At 50.0% G+C, this 24,112-nt stretch overlaps 1 protein-coding gene across 2 annotated transcripts; it reads left to right on the top strand.

Moving 5' to 3' along the window:
• Nucleotides 1-2,275: 2,275 nt before the first annotated feature.
• On the top strand, nucleotides 2,276-14,408 carry Caly (calcyon neuron specific vesicular protein). Of its 2 annotated transcripts, none has more exons than XM_055608911.1 (6): nucleotides 2,276-2,532; nucleotides 9,211-9,370; nucleotides 10,826-10,939; nucleotides 11,845-11,958; nucleotides 13,657-13,999; nucleotides 14,256-14,408. In XM_055608911.1, the coding sequence occupies exons 1-5, from the start codon at nucleotides 2,399-2,401 to the stop codon at nucleotides 13,960-13,962; spliced, it is 828 nt and encodes a 275-aa protein (XP_055464886.1). In that variant the 5' UTR covers nucleotides 2,276-2,398; the 3' UTR covers nucleotides 13,963-13,999; nucleotides 14,256-14,408. The 2 variants fall into 2 exon arrangements, with proteins under 2 accessions (XP_055464886.1, XP_055464885.1); XM_055608910.1 differs by having other exon boundaries at nucleotides 2,417-2,532; nucleotides 13,657-14,007.
• Nucleotides 14,409-24,112: the final 9,704 nt, after the last annotated feature.

Genomic DNA, 24,112 nt, shown 5'->3' with positions numbered 1-24,112 from the left:
ATAGATAGATAGATAGATAGATAGATAGATAGATAGATAGATAGATAAGGCAAAGGACTGTGAAAAGATGCCAGGCTTTGGTCACTAGAGTAATGAGGATGCAAACTGCAAAGTTTGCTGGGCATATCTATTGGGATATTGCTACTGGCTGAATTGTCTCCCCTAAAGTCTGCAGTTGGTTCTAATAATTTATAATTTGTATTTGTAGATAGGATCTTTTTTAAAAAAGCTGTTAAGGGTAATAAGGATTATGATGACAAATCCTTGGTTGTGAACTTGACAGTGTGTAGGATCAATTAAAACCCAAGTTGCTGAATAGAAAAAGAAAACCCTAAATTTTGGTGGCAGTCCAGATAAAAGGACATGGAAGAAAAAAAAAAAAACGCTTTTTGCTTGTTTGCCCTCTGTCTCACTGGCAAGTTCATTTATCCTGTTGCTTTGGCATCAGAACCGATTTCTTCTGGATCCCAACATAGACTGGATATCAGCAGCTCTCCAGGAATTCTTCAAGCCTCTGGAACCAGCTTGGGTTTGCTGAGACACCCAACCTCATGGATTGAAAAACTACTGGATTCTCCAATATGAGACGCTCATTGTTGGACAACTCAGATCACATCCTTTAAGACAGTTTAATAAATCCCATATATGTACACATAACCATTCTATCAGTTCTGTTCCTTTAGAGAACCCTGACTAATACAAGGATGTGGCTCAACTGGTAGAATGTGTGCCAAACATACCCAGAGCCTTGAGCCCCATTCTGAGAACCACATAAGTGGGTATGGTCATACATGCCTATAATCCCAGCACTCAGGAGGTACAGTCAAGAGGACCAGGAATTCATTCTCATTCTAGGCTACACAGAAAATTCAAGGCCAAGGGCTGTCTCAAGAAGGAGGAGGAGAAAGGGAAGAGCAATAGAGATGAAGAAGAGGAGAAAGAGGAGAAGCAGGAGGAGGATGAAGGGGAGGAAGTGAAGGAGGAAGAGGAAGTAGTTAAGATGGGGTCATTGGAGGCCCTGATCCAGTATGATCAGTGTCTTTTAAGAATAAGTTGGCTGTGGGCTAGAAAGATGACTCAGAGGTTAAGAGCACTGGCTATTCTTCCAAAGGGCCTGAGCTCAATTCCCAGCAACCACATGGTGGCTTATAACCATCTATAATGAGATCTGGTGCCCTCTTCTGGCCTGCAGGCAGAATACTGTGTAAATAACAAATAAATATCATCTAAAAAACAAGAGTAAGTTAGGACACTGACAGACACTGTCTACAGAAGTGAGGAAGCAGGATACCAGCACCAGCACCTTGATCTCAGAGCTTTGGTCACCAGAATAGTAAGACTGTCTGTGGTAATTTGTTATGTCAGTCTGGCAGGCTGATGCCAACCCTATAATAAAATAGTAGCAAATGTTGATGGATATGGAAAACTAGGGCCCTTCTATGCAGCTGATGGAATGTAAGATAGTGTGTTCACTTTGGGTAAAACAGTTTTAGCATTTTCTCTAAAAGTTAAGTGTTGGGCCTGGAGAGATGGCACAAATATTTAGACCATTTGATGCTCTTGGAGAAGGTCAGAGTTCAGTTGCCAGCACTCACATCGGAGGTTCACCACAGTTTCACTCTCCAGCATCTACCCAAGAGAGGTTACAGCCCTCATCTAACAAAGAGTTAGTCAGGAATGTTGTTACATTTCAAGCAACAGACACAATGGAGAACAACCCAGACACCTGTCTGTGGACAAACTGTCATTCCTGACTGCAGTAAGATTCCAGCCAACAACAAGATGAAGCTGTGGGAACAGCTGCCACCGTTCACCACCATTCGTGAGTGTAAGAGCTGGAGAAACATGGGTATCTACCAGAGACACCCTGTGTGAAGCCCGGCATACTCTCAACCAAACATCTGTCCAGTACCTTCTGCGTATTGCCATTACACAGACAACAGTAGCCAAGAACCACAAGGCTGGCCCTACGAAAGCTTCCGGCCCAGGAATTCAGACACTGACATCTGGGCGACCACCCTCTAGGTGAGTGGCCAATCTCAGCTGTCCTGACCCCAGCTTCTACTGGGAGATGTCAGAGGAAGGATCAGGCTGGAGGGGCAGCCAGAGCTCTGCTGCCGGTGTGCCTGCTCCCCTGCGGTGAAGTGATAAGTGAAGCTGAGAGCTGGTGTGGTGGATGACTTTGCATGCTGTGTGTGTCAGGGGTGTGAAATGTGCGTGAAGTATGTGAGATGGGGAGGGGTGAAGTGTGTATCAGGTATGCGAAATGTGTGCCCGGGGTGTGTGAGGTGTGTGCGCGTCAGACGTGTGACTGTGATTAGAGCAGTGCAGAGATCTGCGTGGGAGGGGGTATGAGGCCACCTGAGCCACAGTGGTCCCTCCTCCAGCCTGCATCTCCATGGCAACCACAGCCTCGCTCTCGGGCTCCAGCCCCTGGCCCGCCCCGCCTGGTGGCGAAGCGTCTGGAGCTGCATCCTCCGCAACCGCACCGCATCCCTGTCCTCCCGCGACTGCGTCCTGCAGCAACTGCCTGTGAGCCATTTACACGTTTCTCCTTTTGGAACGGGGACAAGGGGGCCAGAATGTGTGCGTGGGTGTGCAAGGGTGCAGGGATGTGAGAGGTGTGAGGAAGGGGGGGGCGGGTGCAAGAGTGTGTGAGTGCGTGCGAGTGGGATGTATGTGCGAGGATATGGGTGTAGGGGTTGAGAGTCTACGTGGGAGTGATTTGGCTGATCCGATGGCTGCCAGAGCCATGGAGCACAGCCATCTCCTTCCCGTGGCCTCCCACTAGAAGTCAGGCTGGCCCTGCTGGCTTAGGAGGAGGGTGGTCATTAGGCCTCTCGGGACAGTTGGGGGCAGCTCTACTTGAGGTGGCGTGGTCCCTAGACCTCGAGGTACGTGGAGAAACAGACCAGTGGCAGCCTGGGCATTGGGAAGAACTATGGCTGCTCAGCCTGCACAAACCCCATATGGAATTCCCTGTCCTGGGCATAGTAGGGCAGCAGGGGCAGTAGGACCCCTCAGTCCGTGGCGACCGCCGACCCCCTCCCTGTGGGCTGGCTCCACCTTTGCAGGTCCTGGAGAGCCAGGGGGAGCTGTGCACCCCTGGGGTGGCCCAGGGACAAAAAATTCTAGCTCCTGTTCAGGTCTGTCTGCTGTGGGGGTGGGGTGGAAGAAAGGAGAAAACAGCTGGATGGGGAGGTGAGGGTCAGCAGCAGGGGTATTGACCAGAGCATTGTTTAGCTGTCTGTGGACGGGAGGGCATGATCGGGGTCACCGCGTGAAGGTTCGAGAAGGGTGGGAGGCTGGGCAGCCACTTGTCTCAAACCACCTGCCGCAGCTCGGCTCCGGATGCTGGGCCACAGGTGGCTGGTGAGAGTTGGGAGCCACGAACAGCCGTGCCCCTCCTCTCCGTCCCCCTTTGCCTGGGCCCCACAGATCAACAACCCTTAAAACTGGAGGCAAACCAATCCCTAAAGGGCTTGGGCACAAGCAGACCAGGGTGGGCGCTGCGGCAGGAGATCACGAGTCCGCACCAATATGCACTTGTGTGTGACGCAGCATGAAAGGGTGCGTGTGAAAGCCAGCCTGAGACCGCTAGCCCAGCTTTTAGGGACTTTCAAATAAGAGTCTGCACCCACTATCATCTGTCCGTCAACATCTTGTCGGTGCACAAGCCTCAGATCGTGACCAGAGATGCCCCGCTTTGACCCCCCCGCCCTCCCTCACCTCTCACCCCGAGAGCACTGAGAATGGGGAACAAACCCTCGGGAGACGAAATGACAGAGTGGGATAGAGTGAAGGACCCGTGGGTGTTTCCCAATTCTAAAGCTCTATGACCCTTGTCATTTTCCCAACGGAGACCCAAAACCCAGGATGGAATCTTCTGGTATGCTGAAAGGAGGGGAGAGTTCTCCACACCGAGTGGTTTGCGATGTTCTGCCTGGCAACGGGAGGACTTGAAACTTGACAGGGAGCTAGAGGCCTGCCTCTGTTGCCATGGAAACCCGAGGTGACGCAAACTAGCCCTCCCAGCTGCGTCACCGAGGCAACCGGAGGAGGAGCTCCTGGGTAGAGGCTTGAATACTTGGGGAGGACGCCATCTTCTGTCGGTTTTGCTTTCTTCCCTGGCTCTTTTGCCTCCATGTATTACCTGGCCGGCCGTTTATATTCTTTACAATTTCCGGACCATCTTTATCACAACGCCCAGCGCGGTTGCCCGCAGACCATCCGATTGCCCAAGTGCTCAGGGTCAACCTAGAGCCAGCTCTTTCGCTAAGACGGGGTCCACCTTATAAAAAAGCTCTTTGTTGACACTGCTTGATCTCTGTCAAGCCTGGGCCAGGCACAAGGTCACCTGAACAATATGTGTCAAAAGAACCCGGGACCCAGAGGTCCTGCCTGAGGTGGGGGAGGGGATGTATGTGGACGCCGCTTCCTTCCCTCTTCTTAGTACCCATCCCTTTCTATCCCCTCCCCAGCCTTCCTTCTCTGCTTGGGAAGCTCTGCACCCAGCTGTCCCTGACAGTGGATGGCTTTGAAAAACCATCTCCTCTGTGTTCCTCAGGGCCTGCCACATCTATGTGGCTGGCCAGTAGCGAGGAAAAAGCAGTGGTCACTAACAGGTCTGGAGGGCCAACTGGACTTCTGAGGATGGCTGACCGAAATAACCACAACTTTTACCATCCTGGAAGCAAGAAGTCCAAAACCAGATTCCAGCAGAGCTGCGCTTCCTTTAAAACTGCAAGGAGAAGGTTTTGCTTCGCTCCTTCCAGTCTCTGCTGTCCTGAGCAGCCTTTGGCTAACTGCCTCAACACTCCGGCCTGCCACCGTCTGCAGAAGGCATTCCTCTTATGGCTAAATCCTCTTGATGTCCACAGTGGAATAATCCCTCTCCCTGTTCTAGTATGACCTCATCTTAACTCATTACAGCTGTAAGGACTGTTTCAAATAAAGTCTCTTTCACTGACACTAAGAGTCAAAAACTTGGGGGGGACATCATTCACACAACCACCCTCTTGTCACTTGGTGTTGCAAATACCTTTCAGTTTTGGTTTCTGTTTCTCCTCTTTGAAGGTCTTGATAGGCAAGGATTTTTAATGTTAACATGGAAGGTAATTTTATTAAGATTTCCTTCTAAGAGGATTGGTGAACTCTTTCTTCCTGAGACTAGAAATATTCCCCTGCATGGTCCCTGGAGGGCTTGGTTGTCTTGGTTGTCCTAGAACAATTTCTAGAACAAATTTCTATGTTCATTTGTGCATTATGTCTGCACCCACGTGTGCTCATTATGTGTGTTCAAATACGTATGTACTGACAGGATCAGCTTCAGTGTTCCAAGCACACTTTAATTACTACGATGCGGGCAGCTGTTAACAGGGGTCGGAATGTGTAGGATCTGTCAGATGGGTTTCTCTCTGTAAGGCACCAGCAGCCCCCAGTGTATACCAGTGACCAGGGCAGACACCCAGCACATGAACTTCCTTTGTCAAGACGTCATCTGTGTTCTCATCTTTCCACCTTTCTACATAAAATTTTGATGTTTCAAATTCATAAACAAATTTGTAAGAATTTTGATTGGAAGCTGTGGATTCTACAAATACAGGGAGAGGCATATAAGCATAAAGACCCTCAAAATCTGCACTGCAGCTTCCCTGCCTGGTGGAGGATTCAGATGTCCCTTGCTCCCCGCTTAATATTTCACGGCCTTCCGTACAGAACACCTGCGAGTCATTTCTGTCCTGTTCTTTGAAATTATTTAAATAGAATCTTAGCTGGTTTACACCTTAGGAGGCTGAGGCAGGATGATCTTGAGTTCAAGGCCAGCCTTGAACTGTACAGGGCTATATATTGAAACCCAACTTTATTTAAAAACAAAACAAAAAAAAATACAAAAGAAAACAAAAACAAAAACCTGGGGCTGGAGGGATAGCTCAGTGTTCGAGAGCGGAAAGGATGTAAGTTGTATTCCATGTACCCACATTGGGCAGCTCCCAGCTTCAGGTGGATCCGGCACCCCTGGCTTCTGGGGGCAACTGCCCACAAAGACACGCATAGAATAGTGCCTTCTTCTGACCTCTGCAAGTAGACGCCGACATACATGCAGGCAAAGCATAACATAAGTTACATACATAGACATATAATCAAAATAACAAAATTCAAAAATTTAATTCTTTTCTCAAAAAAAAATGCCACAGACACATAAAAATATATCTTTGAAACATATTTGAGAAACCCTCAAAGCCCACTCTCAGTGACACACTTCCTTTCCAGTAAGGCCACACCCCCTAATCCTTCTAATCGATTTTAAGCAGTGACACTCCCAGGTCACTAAGCACTCAAATATGCAAGTTTACAGAGGCCATTCTTATGCAAACCACCAGACTGGCCAAGGCCACCTACATCTCCACAATCTCAAAAACAAAAAACTAGGATTCAAGTTTGTGTGATGATGGACACCTGTAATCCTCAACTCAGGGGTCTGAGGCAGGAGGATCAGGAGTTCAAGGCCAGCCTGGGTTACATGAGACCCTGTCTCAAAAGACAAAACTAAACAAAAAGCTAACAAAACAGCAAAACTTCCATTCAGTAACTCTGTTGCCTTTTTAATCTAACCTTCAAGGAGTTTAGGAACAGTCCTCCCTCTTCTGCCCTCAGTGGGAAAGCAGGTTTTTTTTTTAACTGTGAGGGAACTTCAAGTCTTATCAAATTTAGCAGTCTTATCTGCTGAAATTGCCCAGACGTTTTCCTTCTTGCTGCTGTTAAGGTGAAAAGGAGATGGCTTTTAAAATTTTTATATTTATTTAGTTAGTTAGGTTTTTCCAAGACAGGGTTTCTCTGTGTAGCCCTAGCTGCCCTGGAATTCACTTTGTAGACCAAGCTGGCCTTAAACTGGAATTATGGATCCATGTGAGTCACCATCTGGATGCTAGAAACTGAACCCCAGTCCTCTGTAAAATCAGAAAGTGCTTTTAACTGCTGAGCCATCTCTCCCATCCCTTCTCATTTTGTTAAATTTAGATTCATTTTATTTTACGGTGTCAGAATGAATGTTTTGCCTGCACGTATGTATGTACGTGTATGTATGCACGTATGTATGTATGCTTGTGTGTCCAGTGCCTGCAGAGGTCAGAAGTCAGTATCAGATCCCTAGAACTGGCTGTATAGACCATTTTGAGCCACCATGTTGGTGCTGGAAACTGAACCCAGACCCTCTGCAAGAGCAACACATGCTCTTAACTGCTGAACCATCTCTCCAGCAGAGTCCTCCCCCCTCTGTGTGTGTGTAATGTGTGCCTGCCTATGTGTTCAGGTTCACTGAACCTGAACTTTGCACCTGTGCGTGCAAAGATCACTTGATGTTTTCCTCTATGACTGACTCTCCACCTTACTTTTTGAGACAGGGTCTCTCTCTGAACTTCAAGCTCTCCATTCTCAGCTATTCCGGCTAGCTGTCTGTTGAGCCACCAAATTCCATGTGTGTCTGCCCACTTCCTCGAAGCCCTGATGTTATAGATGCAAGCCACTGGACCAGCTTCTATGTGGGTGCTGGGGCTCAGTGCCAGGCCCTCATGTTTGCATGGCAAGCCCTTTACCAACTGAGCCGTCTCCCCAGCCCCATGGAAATGCTTTCTGAATTTCACACCCAGAATATACACAAACCTCCATGATCTTCTCCTATTTTGCTGAACTCAGCTTGTTCAAGTTTCACTTAGGGTCTCTCCTGCCTGTGGGTGGGACTGACCTGTAAGTCCTTCCGAGAACATGGGGGGGTGCCTCAGGAGCTGATGAGGGCTCCTCTGTTTTTTCTCTGGAAGTTTCATAACACATTGGCAGTGTTTCTTTTTAAAAAATGATTATATTGGCATGATATAGTAATGGGCTGCAGTACTACGTGAGGGGGGTTGTTTTGTTTTGTGGTGTTTTATTATACTTTGGAGACAGGGTCTCACTGTGCAATACTAGCTGGGCTATTATTATATACTCACTATATAGAGCAGGCTTGCCTGTCACTGCTTCCCATGTGCTAGGATTAAAAGCAAGTGCCAAAAAAAAAAAAAAAAAAAAAAAAAGCAAGTGCCACCATGCACAGTTTCTAGAAGGTTTTAAAGATGGAATGTTTTGTTTTCCAGCTGTCAGCGTGTAGAGGTCCTTCCCTCGCTAAGATCAGCCTCACGATGAGAGTATACACTCCTTGAAAAAAATATTTGTTATATTTATACTTATAAATCTCTGTGTGTATGTGCACGAAATGCACACAGAAGCTCGTGGAGGTCAGAAGAGGCAGCAGATGCCCTGGACCTAGAGTTATATATAGGAGGTTAGAAGGCCATCATTTATAGACGCTGGAAACCCAACCTCAGTGCCCTGTAAGAGTAGTGAGTGCTCTTAACTGCTGAGCCATCTCTCCAGCCTTGCATGTGCTCGCTCTTGACTTGCCCCAGTTAGTGGGACCCGCACCTCCTCCAGACTGCAATGACTGCCTTACTGGCAGGCTGGGGTCTCAGCTCTCCAAAAGGCTCGGTCTTCTTGCTCCATCAGGACTGTGTACTTCCATCATGTTCATTTCACATAGCTAATCAATGGCAGTTAATGTGGACATGTCCTATATTACATATGATACACATTTTCTGGTTTTTTGTCATTGTTTTATTTTGGGTTTTGGATTTGTTTGTTTGTTGTTTGCTGTGCTTTTTAAAGTATCAACAGCTAACAAATTCAGCTTGGTCTAGGCCTTCTGAATTTTTGGTAGCTGAGTCTGGGAGTCCAGTTCTCCCAACTGTTCCCTGGATCTTTTCCTCCCATTGGAATATGTGCCCATAAAGCACATTCCTGAACAGGCTAGCCAGAGGAATTCGTCTCAGTTCTATTTTGAAATATTCTCTGGACAGAGGCACCATCCTTGCACAGCTGAGAGATCAAGAAGAGATGAGAAGCTTTGAGATGACCTCCCAAAGCCCATCCCTAATTATTTTTTTTTTTTCCGAGAAAGGGTTTCTCTGTGTAACCATGGCTATTTTGGAACCTGCTCTGTAGACCAGGCTGGCCTTGAACTCAGAGACCTGCCTGCTTCTGCTGGGATTACAGGCATTTGTCACCACAGCCAGCTGGCTCCATCCCTAAATCTTACATGAGTCTTAGGCCATTCTGGGTCTTTACTCCAGAACCAGCTCTGTGGCTGTGCTCAGGATGACTTATCTTTGTTTCTAGGCTGGGACACAGCCCACCATCCACCATGGTGAAGCTAGGCTGTAGCTTCTCGGGGAAGTCAGGCAAGGAGTCAGGAGACCAAGATGGAGGAGCCATGGACAGTGTCCCTCTGATCAGCCCCCTGGATGTCAGCCAGCTTCAGCCATCATTCTCTGATCAGGTGAGTCGCCTGAGCTAGTGTAGGAGGCTTTCTCAGGCTTGCCTGGGGACCAAGAGGTGTGAGTGAGGTTTATGTAGGCATTGTCTCTTCCAAAGTGCACCCAGCAGAGACTGTGCCGTGCAGAAATCCAAACTAGCCACCAGCAAGCGTGACTTCCCAGTTAGCTCTCTCACATCAGAGCCCCCTCCCCCATCTGAAACAGAGTCAATTAACCACTCAGAATTTAAGCACTCAGACTGTGATGTAATCTAACAGGGGCCAGAAAGTTGCAGTTACCACTTGTGCTGGCTACTTTTATGTCAACCTGATGACAGTTATAGTGACCTGAGAGGAGAGAAACTCAATTGAGAAAGTGCTTCCACAAGATCAGGCTGTAGGCAATCTACAGAGCACCTTGTTTTCTTTCTTTCTTTTTCTTTTCTTTTTTTTAGACAGGTTTCTCTGTCCTAGACTCACTTTGTAGACCAGGCTTGCCTCGAACTCGCGGAGATCTGCTTGCCTCTGCCTCCCTGAGTCCTGGGATTACAGGTGTGTGCCACCTTGCTTGCAAGAGCATTTTCATAATTAGTGGCTAATGGGGGCAGACCAAGCCCACTGTGGGTGGCACCACTCCTTGGCTGGTGGTCCTGGGTTCTATAAGAAAGCAGGATGAGCAAGCCATGAGGAGCAAAGCCAGTAAGCAGCACTCCCCCATGGCCTCTGCGTCAGCTTCTGCCTCCAGGTTCCAGCCCTGCTTGAGTTCCTGTCCTGAATATATTTTTCAATGATAGACTACAATGCAGTTTTCAAGGGTAAACCAAATAAAATTTCCTTCCCATCTTGCTTTCGGCCATGGTGTTTCATCACAGTGATAGTACAACCACTCACGGGGCTTAGGTTAGGGCACAAAATAGGACTTCTTAGCCAGGTGACTGGGGGAGATTGAGCCTTCAGCAGAAGTCAGTGAGGAGAGAAGAGAAGCTCAAGGCTGGCCTAGCCTGGTCCTTGAGGAGCCCAAGGCAGCTCTCCGGTAATCCAGGTGAGCTTCAGCTGCATTTCCTGTAGCATCGGACTTTGTGGGCAGAGCTATCCTTTGCCTGTGTCTGAGCCCCATGTAGTTGGGGGCTCAAGATTCTGTAAGCTGTCAGAGAAGTCAGGACAGAGCTCCTGGAGGAGAAGAGCCAGCTTAGGGAGCAGCAGAAGGAAAAGTTCATGTAAGAACCAGCACCATGAATGAACGGCTGCTGACAGAGTAAGGAACTCTACCTGTGGCCTGACTAGGCCTTGAACATCTGTGGTCCTCATCAGACTCTCAGTGTCCACCTTCCTTCGGCTCCAGATTTGAGATACCTACAGCTCTACTAGCCACCAAACAGTACAGACTGATGGTCAGAACTGGCTCCTAACCCTCTCAGTTCTGGGTTGTCCCAGTCCCTGCCAGCGGTCCAGCAATGCCAAGGCCATCTCTTCCTTTAGGTGGTCATCAAAACACAGACAGAATATCAACTTACCTCTGGAGACCAGCCAAAGAAGTTTGGAGATTTGGAGGGTCAGAGGCTGGCCTGTGGCCACCCAGAGGAAGGACGTAAAGTAAGTATGGCACCCCTCACCATGGTAAGTTTTGGGGGGCGGGAGGTATAGATGAGCAGTTCAGGTCTGACTGGGTCCCACTTAGGCCTCCTAGGGATGAGAAGGGCCAGTTCTATTCAGATGTCACCTCTAGTGCTGGCAGGCCCCTTACCATCCATCCTTACCCAGTCTTCTGAACAGCCTGAGGTCCTAAGAGACACTTCCAGGGAAGCCCCTGTTTCCCAGCCCATCACTGTGTACCTCTTTGCAGGCTTTCTGTGGAATAGATATGAGCCTTATCTTTTATCTGGCAAATATCTCCTCTTTGTTTCCTTTGAACCATGTCAGTGATGGTTTTAGTAATCTTTTTTAGTTGACTATTTCTAATGCTTTTTCCATTTTCAGAAGCAACGCCTGCCCCTTTTCCAGAGTTTCTTCAGTGGGCGTGCCCCTTAAGGGTGCTGGGGCCTTGGTGCTCTTTGTTTGGGTTCACCCAGGGCAGTACTAATGCACCTGCCTCATTAGAAGACACACACACACACACACACACACACACACACACACACACACACAGGCACAATGCTCCCTGCATCCAGTACTCCTGCCGTGATGACCACCAACTTCTGTAGGGGGCACATGGGCAAGGCAAACCAGTTCCTATAGAACCGTCTGGGTCAATTGGCTGCACACAACTTAACTGGCTAAATACAATTTACCTGGTCATGGATGTTTCCAGAATCCCAGCAAAGCTGGGCCTGCAAAGAATGTTTCTTAGACCTCTGGTTGCGGAGCTGACCTGAAGAAGAAGACAAGATATAGGGGCAGTGGTAATATGCCCGGGCCCAGTCCTGAGGAGGCTGTTCGCCTCAGAGGGGCTGGCCCTAACCTCGCTCACCTGCGTTGTTTTGCTCCCTTTCCTCTGCCAGGTGCCTACTGCAAGGATGCTCGCCTTTGCCATGGCACTCCTGGGCTGTGTACTGATCATGTACAAGGCCATTTGGTATGACCAGTTCAGCTGCCCAGATGGCTTCCTGCTTCGGGTAAGCCTGAGCGACCAAGGAGCTGAGCAGGGACCGTAGAGACCACCATAGTCCTCCTATGATCTCCAGGCAATGCCAGGTCATGCAGGACTCTCTGTGGCAGTAACAAGGAAGGATGCTTCCCATTTCCCATCTCGGGGAAATTCCTTCTAAATGGCAAGGCTGTTCCTGTGTGATTGATCTCCTTACATTCCAGAACAGAGCGAGATTGTATCTTTTGAAAACTTCTGAGAAAATATTATTTTAGGGCTAGAGAAATGGTTCAGTAGAGGAAAGCACATGCTGTGTATATATATAAGGACCTGAGTTCAAGTTCCTAGAACCTGTGTAAAAAGCCAGATGTAGCCGGGCAGTGGTGGCAGAGGCAGGCAGATTTCTGTGAGTTCAAGGCCAGCCTGGTCTACAGAGTGAGTTCCAGGACAGCCAAGGCTACACAGAAACCCTGTCCTGAAAAACAAAAACAACAACGCAAAAAAAAATAAATAAATAAAATGCCTGTAACCCCAGCATTGAGGGGGGACAGAGACAGGACAGTTGTTGAGATTCGCTCCAGGTCAACTGGGAGACCCTGTCTCAAGAAGACCTCTTGTGGCCAACTGAAGCAGTTACACAAAGTAAAATTTAAAAAGCAGAAAAGACAGAGAAGGTGTTTTATCCAAACACAACGTAGGAGGTATAACTCAGGGACCCTCGGTGTCCTCCAGCTTCCTGAAAGGGGCCCTACCTGCATTTGGCAGGTGTCTTTATGGAAACTTCTTGTATTTTCCTTAGACTTTGAGAGGTTTGTTTCTTTTTATCTTCTTTTCTCTTCCTTCCTTCCTTCCTTCCTTCCTTCCTTCCTTCCTTCCTTCCTTCCTTCCTTCCTTCCTTCCTTCCTTTCTTTCTTTCTTTCTTTCTTTCTTTCTTTCTTTCTTTCTTTCTTTCTTTCTTTCTTCTCCTGAGGCAGGGTCTCACTGTGTAGCCCCAGCTGGCCTGGAACTCACAGAGATAGTTCCTCTACCTCCCAAGTGCTGGATTAAAGGCATGTATCACCTACTGGCCCACGTGAGAGGCTGTTTGTTTGTTTGTTTGTTTGTTTTTGAGACAGGGTTTCTCTGTGTAGCCCTGGCTGTCCTGGAACTCATTTTGTAGAGCAGGCTGGCCTGGGACTCACATTGATCTGCCTGCCTCTGCCTTCCAAGCGCTGGGATCAAAGGTGTGCGCCACCACACCAGGCTACGGTTATAATTTTTTAAAATACTTTTTTAAAGTGCTTCATATTTTAGAAATAAGGCCTTCTCTTTTCCTCTTAATTGTCTGGTCTCTGGAATGGAGTTCACAGTTACTGAAGTCTAGGTGTCCCCGCCTCCCCTCTTTGGGGGGGGGGGGAGGAGACATTTTAGCTTCTGTTGTTCACTATATAGCCCATACTAGCCTCCAACTCACATCCATCCTCCGGCCTCAGCCTTCCCACTGCTGGAATTAGAAACTTGCTCCACTAGGCCAGTCTGTGTGTTTTCTGCCTTTCCCACACAGCATGGCTCTAACAAAACTCCTCCCTAGCAGTCCCGACCCCCTTCTCCAAGGAGTCTCGGGCGCTGACCCTCTGACTGGAAGCCAAAGCCGCCTTTGTGGGCCTTTAATTGGGATCTTTCCTCCCTTCTTCTTTCACTCGGATCCCTGGTGCCCCTGCTGGTCCGGAATATACCTCCGCTGCAGCATAAGATATGCACCCCGCTGACCTTGGAGATGTATTACACCGAGATGGACCCCGAGCGCCACCGCAGCATCCTGGCAGCCATCGGCGCCTACCCGCTGAGCCGCAAGCATGGCACCGAGATGCCCGCCGCTTGGGGGAACGGCTACCGGGCCTCCAAGGAGGAGCACAAGGGCCCAACCCCAGCGGCGGTGGCTGTGTCCACTGCAGCTGCAGCGGGCACAGAGCCGTCAGGGAAGCCTCTGGCCATGAGGGAGAAAGAAGATCTGCAGAAGGCAGAGGGCGTGCCATCCCAGGCACCCCAGTGACTGTCGTGCCCCACCACTCGCTCTGCCAGTGACTAGGGTAAGTGGGTAAGTGTGTTCCGCCTAAACAGGGTCACAGGCTTGCTCAGGACCCTTCTGCCCTTTTCCTCCCGCCCTTCCCAGTATCCACGACTCCCCCCACCCCCGCCCCTTTCCCACATCCCTGACTTTTCCGCCAGGCCCAGAAACCTACCCTCACTCAAGGCTACCTCCCGGTCTGTGCCAGGGTTTGTCTTCTCTCCCAGCACACCAGCCTTCTACCTACCCCTCTCACCTTGACCCTTTTGTCTTCACAGCATCCCCTGCCAGCTGCTTTGACCTACACACCGCCTGATGCTTCTCCACCCAGTGATTGTGCTCCTGCCCCAAAGCGTCCCACTGAAGCCCCCTACCCCTGGTGAGCCTCTGGCTCTGTTGCTTTTCTTTAAGTAAAGAGCCAGTCTACCCAGGCCTTGGTTTCTCTTTTGTGAACAATTTCATTACCTGTGAGCCTAGGAGGATACCTGAAGACGCCTGCTTCTAAAGAAAAGGGATAGGTCTTACCCCTCCCCGCTTCAGCCGGGCCTGGGGCCAGTGGCCACAATGGAATAAGCCCCTCAGAGGAGTTAGGGTGACCCCTGTCTACCCCAGGTCTACACTCTGCTGTATCTAGCTGTCATCTACCTGGTTCTGGATCCTCTCCATGCAACAGAATTGCCCTGCTCCTCAGAGGGGAACTCCTTTTTGGCAGCCCCCACCATGAGGCCCTCATGCCGAACCTCGGCACAGACACCACCTAGGTAAGCAAAACGTCCAGGGCAGGCAGAGCCTCAACTTGTAAGCAACCCCTGCGGCTGGCCACCCCTTCATGAGAGTCAGGCTCAGGGACCTCCACGCTGGCCTCTAGCCACATATAATTTGGGGTCTCATACATCCGTAGCACCTGGAAACTTAGTACTCTCACACTCTGGATACTGTATTATAGTGGAAGCATGGCAGCTTCCTCCAGATAGGATATTTGAGGAAGAATGTGACATGGGGGTGACCCTCCCAGGTCACAAGGCCTCATTGATTTTAGCAGCTATGCTGTGGACGCTCAACTGACTTGTGGCACTTCACTGGGATTCCTTGTTTGGAAGTGAGGGTGGGGTCCTGCAGGTGCCAAGGCAAACAGTGGTCTGCCTGCGAAGAGGTGAGAATGAACTCGGTTTAGATTGACTTTGTCAACCCGGTTCAAACCTCAGGGAGTCTGATGCCAGGCATTTTATCACCAGCACTTTAAACACAGTATAATTGGGGGTGGGGGGTGGGTTTCCAGGTATAATACAATCCCTGGTGCACAAAGAAGTGTAAATTACGTCAAAATTGAGCTCAGAGTCCTTTCTTCCAAGAATTCACATTCTACCCGTGCTAGCTTAAGGGCCTAAGGAAGGATCTGGGCTGTTTGGCCATACAGACAGTGAAGAGCTCATTTGGGCTATTAGCCACCTCTGGTTCTGGTTTGGGGAGCTTCATATGCCCTGGTCCAACAGATGACACAGATCACCAGGCTATCAATAGCCTCCAGTTCCCAGCTTTCTGGATAGAAGAACTTCACATCCCGAACGTAGCCCCTTCGCTCCTCTCCTCTCCTCCCAGTCCCACCCTCCCTCCCTCTTTTCCCTCAGGTTTTACTTTTTTTTTTTTTTCCATTGAAGAAACAATCCTACCTGCTTAACATTCTTGTTTTTCCTGGTCATCTATGGGACCTTGATACTCCCAACACCCGTGATTCTGGAATGACCCTCACCCTATAAACTACTCCTGCGATCCCATGGTGCCGTAGCTTCACAGAAACGTAAAAAGCGAAAGCTATGGGCTGGAAAGATGACTCAACGGTTAAGAGCCATGGCTGCTCTTCTATGGGATCCAGGAACTTGGAGGTCCTATGGCTGAGGAGTGCTGGGATGTCCAATAAAGCCCTGGATCCTGTCTATTGGGCTCAGATCACTCTACCAGGATCAGGCTTGTAGTCTATTAGTGAGAGTGTTGTCATGACACAGTCCCCTGGGCCTAGAGTACCTTCCTCTGTATCTCACGAAAACCCCACTCACTGGATAAGGGAGGAGCCACTGAGGAGGCCTTGGCACCCACCTTACTGAAACAGTGGAATGGAATATCATGACTGGTTAGCTGGCCTTGACCATGCAAGAGAACCTGGGGGCCAGCAGCCTGGTGATGTATTTTCATCTGTCCCAGCACCCCCGAGTCCACAGGTCTAGCAACAAAAGATATTTTCCAGAGACTCAGTATGATGGGGCTCCTAGGGCTAGGGATGGGTCTGAGAAGCCCAAGCTCCCTCCTCTGCATCCTTCCCACATGCTCCAGTATGGTGTGCCCAAAATCCAGGGCTCTTCATTGGGTTCATGAATCCAAGGTTTGGGAGATGTAGACCTTCAGCACACAGCCCTGGGAATGGGTGCTAGTTGGAGTACAGGAAGAGCCAGGCAAAACTTCTGGTTACAGAGACAGAGGACATTGCTGTCCTTGTCACCAACAGAAAGAGGCGGTGCCTCCTGGAGCTTCTCATAGCCCAAATGAAAGATCAATGGCAGCGTAAAATGGCTTGTTTTACATGTTTCCCCTTTATTGGGTGTACAAATGTGTCAGTTCATGACTTAAAAAAAAAAATCTTGGTCCTTTGAAGTGACGGACCTTTGTTGTGTCCTTTTTGTCTGTCTGCCCTGTCTCCTGGCTACAAGGCTTTGGCTGCAGGGACAGGAATGTCATTGTAGTCCCTGACTGCCCATGGGGGACACAGAGACATGCTTGCATATGTGTACATGTATGTATGTGCATGCACGTATGCACCTCCCTAGGTGTGTACATATTTTAGTGTGCCAGTGCTTGTGTATGGAACACAGGGGCAGCCAAGCCCCTTTCCTCAGGCCCCACGTATCCTGGAGCTGAGCCTGGAATCAGAGTTCCAGAAGGCCATGGAACTCCTGTACTCTGGCCTACCTGGACTCTGGAGTGGAACTGTGGCCAGGCCAGGTGCTGCCCACATAGTATAGTATAGGATCTACCCCCTTAATGTCCTGGGTGCCCATTCTGCTGTCCGTAGGCCTGCCACTGGTGTAGATGGAAAGCCAGCTCCCTGGAGGAGCCAACACTCAACTGTGTGGCCTCTCTGATGCTTGCCACAAGATCCGACTGCTAAAGAGGGAGGCAGGTCTGAAGACCAGGTGGAGCCCAATGGAGTCTAGTGTGCCCTAGAGGTCTGAGATGTTGTTAGCTATCTCACAGCTCCTTGGAGCTCCCTCTACGTGTGTGTTTGGATTGAGGACATGCTTTAGACAGATCTGAGACCAAGGACTGGAGTCCCAGGAAAGGTTCATCATGGCCAAGGGGAGCATCGGTGCCCATCATCATCTGGCCTTGCTGATCTGGGATAATTCCAGCCCTTAAGTTACAGGAGCTCAGCTTATTACCCACAAGGACATGTCAGGCCACAGCTTTTGCCCAAATGCGAAGGCTCCTTTCTCCTTCTGCTCCTCACACCCTTGTCTGATTCTGCCCTCTTAAGGAAGGTCCTCCCCATGTAGTCTTAGCCCCAAAGCTGATGGCATTGAACCTCTTTACCAGCTCTCAGCAGGATCACAACATTCCCCTGTCATCTGATGTGTGCTGAGAACATCTTTCCAGTGCTGGACTTCAAATTTAGCTGGCTTCTAGGCTAAGGGTCTATCCCAGTGGTGGAGGGCTTGCTTAGCATGCTCGAGGCTTTGGCATCCACGCTCAGTCTCATAAGACAACAGCATTTGTTTATCTTTGAAAATCACTCTTCAACTGCTCTCAAAGATGTGCAAAATGGAGGCCCAGGAAAGAGGCCTCCAGGTCTCCCACTAACATCAAAGTTTCTTCCTTGAAGGGGCTGAAAAGAGAGTTCAGTGGTTAAGAGCTCCTGCTGCTCTTCCTGAGGAACAGAGCTCCATTCTCTGCAACCAAATGGCAGTTCACAACCATCTGTGGCTCCAGTCCCATGGGATCTCATGTCCTCAGCTGGCCTCAGGCCTCATCTGATGCCTCTGTGGGCATCGGGCATACACAGGCTTCACAGGGATAGATGCAGGCAAAATATCCATACACAAAAACTAAATAGGTAAAAAAGAAGTGAGTCCTGCCTTGGTGGAGGTTGGGAGCCAGAGTCAAGTGCATCTTCTCTAAAGACCCCAGCAGGAGCTAGAGGTGTAAACAAATCTCCTCTGTAATGGAAGTTTTGGTTTCTTTATAAACTCTGTTATGTTATGTAAACATGTTTTTCTTTTAATCCCAAGTGTGGGATTTTAGTTTGATCTTTAATTTGTCCACAGCTGATAATTGCCTCATGCAGTGGAGTGGTCTTTGCCAGATGGAATTAGTTGAATTCTGAGGATTCTAAGAGCTATAAATACAAGAGCCCAGAAGGAGAAGGCATGGTGGCTTGGAGGAGATGGGCGGACCGAGGGCTGTTTTCTGCATTTTCTGGTTTGCTGGTTACCTGGACTGCTGGAAGGGAGGCAGAGACTTTAAGGAAGCCCCCCCCCAATAAAGTAGAGTTTAGAAAACTAGTACTTACACTCTTTCTTCCTCATCTTGTCCCACACCTTCCCTGCAGGTACCAGAAGCTTAAGCTTGGCTTGGACAGATGGATTCTATGATGTCCACACCTGAAAACACATAATTCAAGCTGGGAGTGAAGCTCAGTGGTGTACAAGGCTCTGGGTTCACACATGCACATACACACACAAGGCAAAACAAGGAAGGGTATTCAGGCACACCCCACAGACAGCACAGCACCCCTCTGAGGAAGGGCAATTTTACCCATCTCCAGGAGGCGGCACTGCAGCCAGACTTCCAGGAAGTGATGACACTCAACTAAGATCTCATTTGCAGTGAATGGCAACACTGGAAAGAACACAGTCTCACTCCTGGGTGAGGATACCTTCCTTACCTGTCTGACCCAGTGGAAGCACTCAGCTGAAAACAAATTTAGGCCTCCCCCAAACCCCATTTTTTTTTCAAAAACTAGATGCTGTAGCCAGCTCTATGCAGACCCTCAATGTACAGGGGTTGCAATGCACAAGGATAGAGCGTATGGCAGAGTTCAGGAGTCATGTCATGACAGGAACACAGGCTTAAGCAGAATAGACAGGTTGCTGAACACCAGTGGCTACTCATCCATACCGGCCTGGTAACTGCAGACAGCCTTAGCCCACCCTCTCTCTGGGAGCCTGCCAGTCATGCTAAAAGCAGGGTGCCAACATATGGGACCCCAGTCTCCACACCCCACACCATGACAGCTCTTGACCACTCCCATACCTTGGTGCAGATAGGCACTGTCTGATCACCAAGAGGACTTAGCTAATAATGAAGAGCTTATTGGAAGGGCCTTTCTATGCAGGCTTACAGCTCCCATTCCCAGGCCTTGGGGTTACTACTCAATTCATGATAAAGAGTGGTGGTGGACTTGCTGTCCTGTCAGACTCAGGAACTTCAGAGAGTAGGATGCCAGGACACTACTGCAAGAGAAGGGTCTACTCACAAAGTACCTATTCACTGTTGCCTGTAGGTTGAGCTGGAGAGGGGACATGACAGGAGGAAGGGTTACAGAGGAACTGAACCTCGTGGACCCAGGGACAAGTCCAATGGTCAGGACTTGGGGGTATCCTGAAGGAACCTGGGATAGCATGGGAACTGTCAGGGATAGCAGAGCCTTTCAGAACAGGGCGAAGAGGGTTGTTGAGATTAGCTGCCCCAGCATCTGAAGATGACAGTAGGGTTAGCAACCCCACCACTCCTAAGAGTTCTTCCAGTACTGAAGCTTATCCACAAGAGTCCAAGCACAGCAGTTAGCCTCAAGAGTTCTGCGAACCACAATACACCTCCCTAAGTGGCTCCATTTGACATCCCAGGGGCTTCTGCCTTGGTGGACCATATATACAGGACAGACACCCCATGCCTGCACCATTCAGCCCAGCCCCAGGTACATAGGCATCTGGACACTAATAATGATTAGTGTTCTGCCTTTCTGCCCCCTCCTTTTTCCCAGAGACCTGATCAGGAAGCAGGTAGCTAAGGCTAGCACACACTGAGCCTGCACTGTCCACAGCAACTTAGACAAACATTTGCTGAACGCTGTCTACCTGCCACCCTGTTCCGCACCTACAACCTCTTGGTATACGGTGTACATAAATTCCATTCCTACCCTCTTGAGAGACACTCCGGTGGAGCAGATGATAAAAAAGAAAGTGGGTTATCCTCTAGCCTGGCTGCCCCAGGACCAGCTTGGGAAGTGGTCCTGACACCAAGGGGCCCTTCCTCAGCCACCACTTCTGCTCTTAGGGCAGGACCTACGGGTTCCTACTCACAGAACTCCCAGCACAGCCCCCAATGTCTTAGACCACGTTAGGACCTTGCTCTTCTTACTAATACAACAAATGTAACATCCTAAAGACCATCAGAAGAGGAGGGCAGCGTATTCTGGGGTCACTGCTAGGCTAGAGGAGACCTGTGCAGGGAGTCTCTCCCTAGCCTTGAGCCCCCTTCGCTCCCCCACCCCCAGCCGTCTGCCTCACCCAGGATAGTACTAACCCGGCTGAACTCAAAGGGTTGAACTTAACCAAGTTGAAAGAATTAGGGGGACAAAAAAAAAAAAAAAAAAAAAAAAGCAGGTGAAACAACTGCGGCGCTGAGAGGGGCGGGGCGCGAAAGGTGCCGCCTCCAAAGGGCAATTAGGGGATAAAGGGGGGGGGGAGAAAAGAGAAGGGGCGGAGGAAGGAGGATGAATGGAAGGCCATCAAGGGAAATGAAGGGGTAAAGAAGAGGAGAAGGGACGGGAGATGGGGTTGGGAAATGAGTAGGAGAGGCGGGGAGACCCAGCCGGCTGGCGCGTTCCTCCCGATCTGCGGTTCGGCCCTCAAGCACGCGCGTGAGGGGCGGGGCGGTGGCCATTGAGTGGCGCTGCCATTGTGCCAGCGCTGCAAGTGGCGACACGCTCGAAGTCCGCTCCCTGGTGACGCCTGAAAGCTCCTTTGACCGGCAGCTCACCTGCAGAGCCGGCTCTATAGAGCCTCTGAACGCGCAGCAGCTGCCAGGGGCCGCGGGCCGGGCACCTAGGGGGACAAAGAATGGGGGCCGGGCCCTTTGAATGAGAGGCCACTTGGAAGCAGCAGGCATGTGCCAAGCCGAAGACTAGGGAAGAAAAGTGCCCTTCGTGTGTCTCAGCAGTGAAGGGGACCCTTTCTCAGCCGCTGAGACCTCATGTGCATGATAAAAGCGCCGGCGCGAGAGCCTTGCAATCGCGAGCCCGCAGGGCTCTACTGGCGTCCTGTATCCCAGACGCTCCCTCCCCTTCACCCTCGGCCTCCACACCCTGGTAGGAAAGCCGGGAAGGACCTGATCCATCTTGTTGAGCAGCCCTGGGTCTGGCCTTCTAAGCTGGTGAGAGCTAAAGGACCAATGTTTTCACCTGTAAAGGTTTGGAATAGGCTTTTGGGCCAGGCCAGGGACCATATAGCTACTATATAGCTACTATAGCCCCACACCACTAGGCCATCCAAGGCCTCATTCCACCATCATCTCCTTCGGGACAAAGTGAAACTTTGCTTTCACCCAGGACGGGCTCCTGCCTCCACCGCTGTCCATTGCTCTCCACCACCCCCCTCACTGGCCTCAACTACGCCCAGGCACTTGTAGCATGTGAGGCAGCTGGAATCTCTCCTCCCCTGGGTAATCCTTGACCACTCCAAACATCTTGCCCCTTTTTATTATTGCTGCCAAACAGCTTTTGAGGGAGGTTCCTCCCTGCTGTTTCTTCCTAAAGTGACTGCCCTCACTTTCTACTGTCCTTGAGGCAAGGAACTTGCCCTGAGGCCTGAGAGTAGTTGGGCCACAAATCCCCTTTCTCTTTGGGCTGGCTTTATGGTCTGGTCATGATGGTACTTGATGGTATCTGACTTTCATTCAGCTCTTAATCCAAATCACTTCAATTTGGCTATTCCTAGAAGTACAACCATGTTCTGTGTCTTCTTGGTCATCTTCTTGTTCCCATTTTTCTCCTCCTTCTTCATTTTGGCTTTTCAAGACAGAGTTACTCTGTGTACCCTGGCTGTCCTGGAACTCAGACATCTGCCTGCCTCTGCTTCCCAAATGCTAGGATTAAAGGGTATGCCACCATGCCCATTGATGACCTTGTCTTCGAGTCAAGACTTGTGTTCAATTTAGTCATCCTGTTGATGCTGACTGCTCAACTAAGGATAGCTAAAGAAGCCTCTGCTTTGTTATTTGGGCACAGCCTCTGCCAAGCTAGTGATGCTTTTTTCAACCTTACGCCTGATGAAGCAGGCAAGGTCATACATCTGCCTGTCCCCAGGCACACTCTGCATCAAATCTATGTGCCTGGAGCCCCAGGGTCCCATGGGGCCCAATGTCTGCAGGGATCAAAAGTAAGGTTCTGATCAGCTAAATCCACTGTGTGTGGCCTCCCAGTGCCTACAGAGATGGGTTGGGCTGCTGATAGGATTAAGCCGGATTACACACATCCCCAGTGGGCTGACACCTCTCTGTTTTGGCTGACCCAGACTGCTAAGATCTGGAGAGTAGGAAGAAGGCAACTGTGGCCTTTGCTTCTCTGCACACCATAACTCCCCTCCCAGGTCCAGGAAAGAGAGAGGTGGGCAGGGCCTTAAGGGCCACATCATACGGAACTGCTTGTTACATATCTTGCAAAATGTAGCTTAGGTTGGCTTATAGCTCATGACCCTCCTGAGTGCTGGGATCATTGGCAAGGATCACATTCAGCCTTCTTTGTAAGCTTTCTACGTATAAAGTGCATTCCACAGGTAAGCATGGTGGTGTCTACCTGCAATGCTAGCGCTTGGGAGGCTGAGGCAAGGTCAAAGTCAGCGTGGGCTACATAGCAATAATCAGACCAGCCAGGGCTACAACAGCAAGGATCTCCCAAAACAGCGAACAAATATACCAAGATGTGTTTCTCTCCATTGTATAGTCCAGCACTTCCACAGGGGAAGACCATGTACCACCCATGACGCTCATCCTCCTTCTCAAATCCTGCTATAACTGACATTTAGTTTGGACCTCCGCCTAGGCTTGCCTTGTGACCAAGCCATTGCAGGCCTTGGGGCACAGAGGGGCCTAGGGTGGCAGGGGTCCAAACATAGACACTTTTTCCAGCTCCAGTTCCAACATAGTCAGGGCAGAATCCTGTGGCTGCCCCGAGGGAGGGGGACTGTCTCCTGCTCAAGGCCTAGGCTTAGGTGGACAGGCCATTCTGTGTAGAGCTCCCGGGCAACCCCGACTGGCTTCCCGTTTCTTGGCATCAGTGTGCCGGTGTGAGAACACAACTCAAAGGAGTGCATCTGCGCTTGGGTGATGCCTTTTTCTTCCCACCTTTGAAGAGATCCTCCTGCTCTGGTCCTGGGGGTGCTGTGAGACCCATGGGATCCACATTGGTCCAGTTTTCCTGAGGGCAGGACCACTCAACATCTCTGTCCTGAGGCCCTTCCCTGGGTTTACAGGCCTCTTCCTAAACTGATTTCCTAAACTCCAGGAATGAGATTCTAGAGTTTTAACTCTGAACTCCAAGTCCTGGGAGAGAACAACCTAGACACCCTGTTACACATGAAGATATACCAGCACTTTTGGTAGCTCTTCTGTACCAAAGGCCCCAGGAGCTGCTGGCACAGGTCACCAAGCTTCAAACCTGGGCAGGGATGGGGTGGGTGGAGGTGAGGGGGTGAGGGGATGGGGTTAAGAGGCAGATGCCTCCTGCCCACATTGCCCTCTGTTCACTTCCTCAATGACTGGGGCTTGGTGCTCACCGTTCTGACCTCAGGCAAATGGGTCAGCCTGAAAAATGGGAGAAAAATGAATACACAAGTGTTGAAACACTTTTTCCCCAACGGGTTAATCTGTTAGCCTACTGGATTCTCTCAGCTGGCTGGCTGTGGTTTAGAAACACTTGTAGCAGGGAAAACCCACCTGTTTCTGGGTCTAAAAGGTATAGGGGCCGTGTTATATTGGTCCAAGGTGAGTTAGGGTGGCCAGTGTCCTCCGGGGCTTTGGCTTCTGGGTGTTCACACCCAGGAGCTAAAGTAAGGCCAGCACCGAATAGGGCAGGCCGGAGAACTGCGCT

This window comes from Psammomys obesus, unplaced genomic scaffold (genome assembly GCF_907164565.1).
Source record: "Psammomys obesus unplaced genomic scaffold, mPsaObe1.curated_primary_1811, whole genome shotgun sequence".
In the NCBI taxonomy this organism is placed as follows: domain Eukaryota; kingdom Metazoa; phylum Chordata; class Mammalia; order Rodentia; family Muridae; genus Psammomys; species Psammomys obesus.
Note: the sequence above shows the minus strand (reverse complement) of the source record. Positions and strands in the feature narration are given on the sequence as shown.

Coding starts and splice junctions, on each gene's coding strand:
- Caly (XM_055608911.1), top strand. CDS start 2,399: ATGGCAACCACAGCCTCGCTCTCGGGCTCCAGCCCCTGGCCCGCCCCG. Junction 9,371..10,825: donor AGCCATCATTCTCTGATCAG/GTGAGTCGCCTG, acceptor CTCTTCCTTTAG/GTGGTCATCAAAACACAGAC. Junction 10,940..11,844: donor ACCCAGAGGAAGGACGTAAA/GTAAGTATGGCA, acceptor TTCCTCTGCCAG/GTGCCTACTGCAAGGATGCT.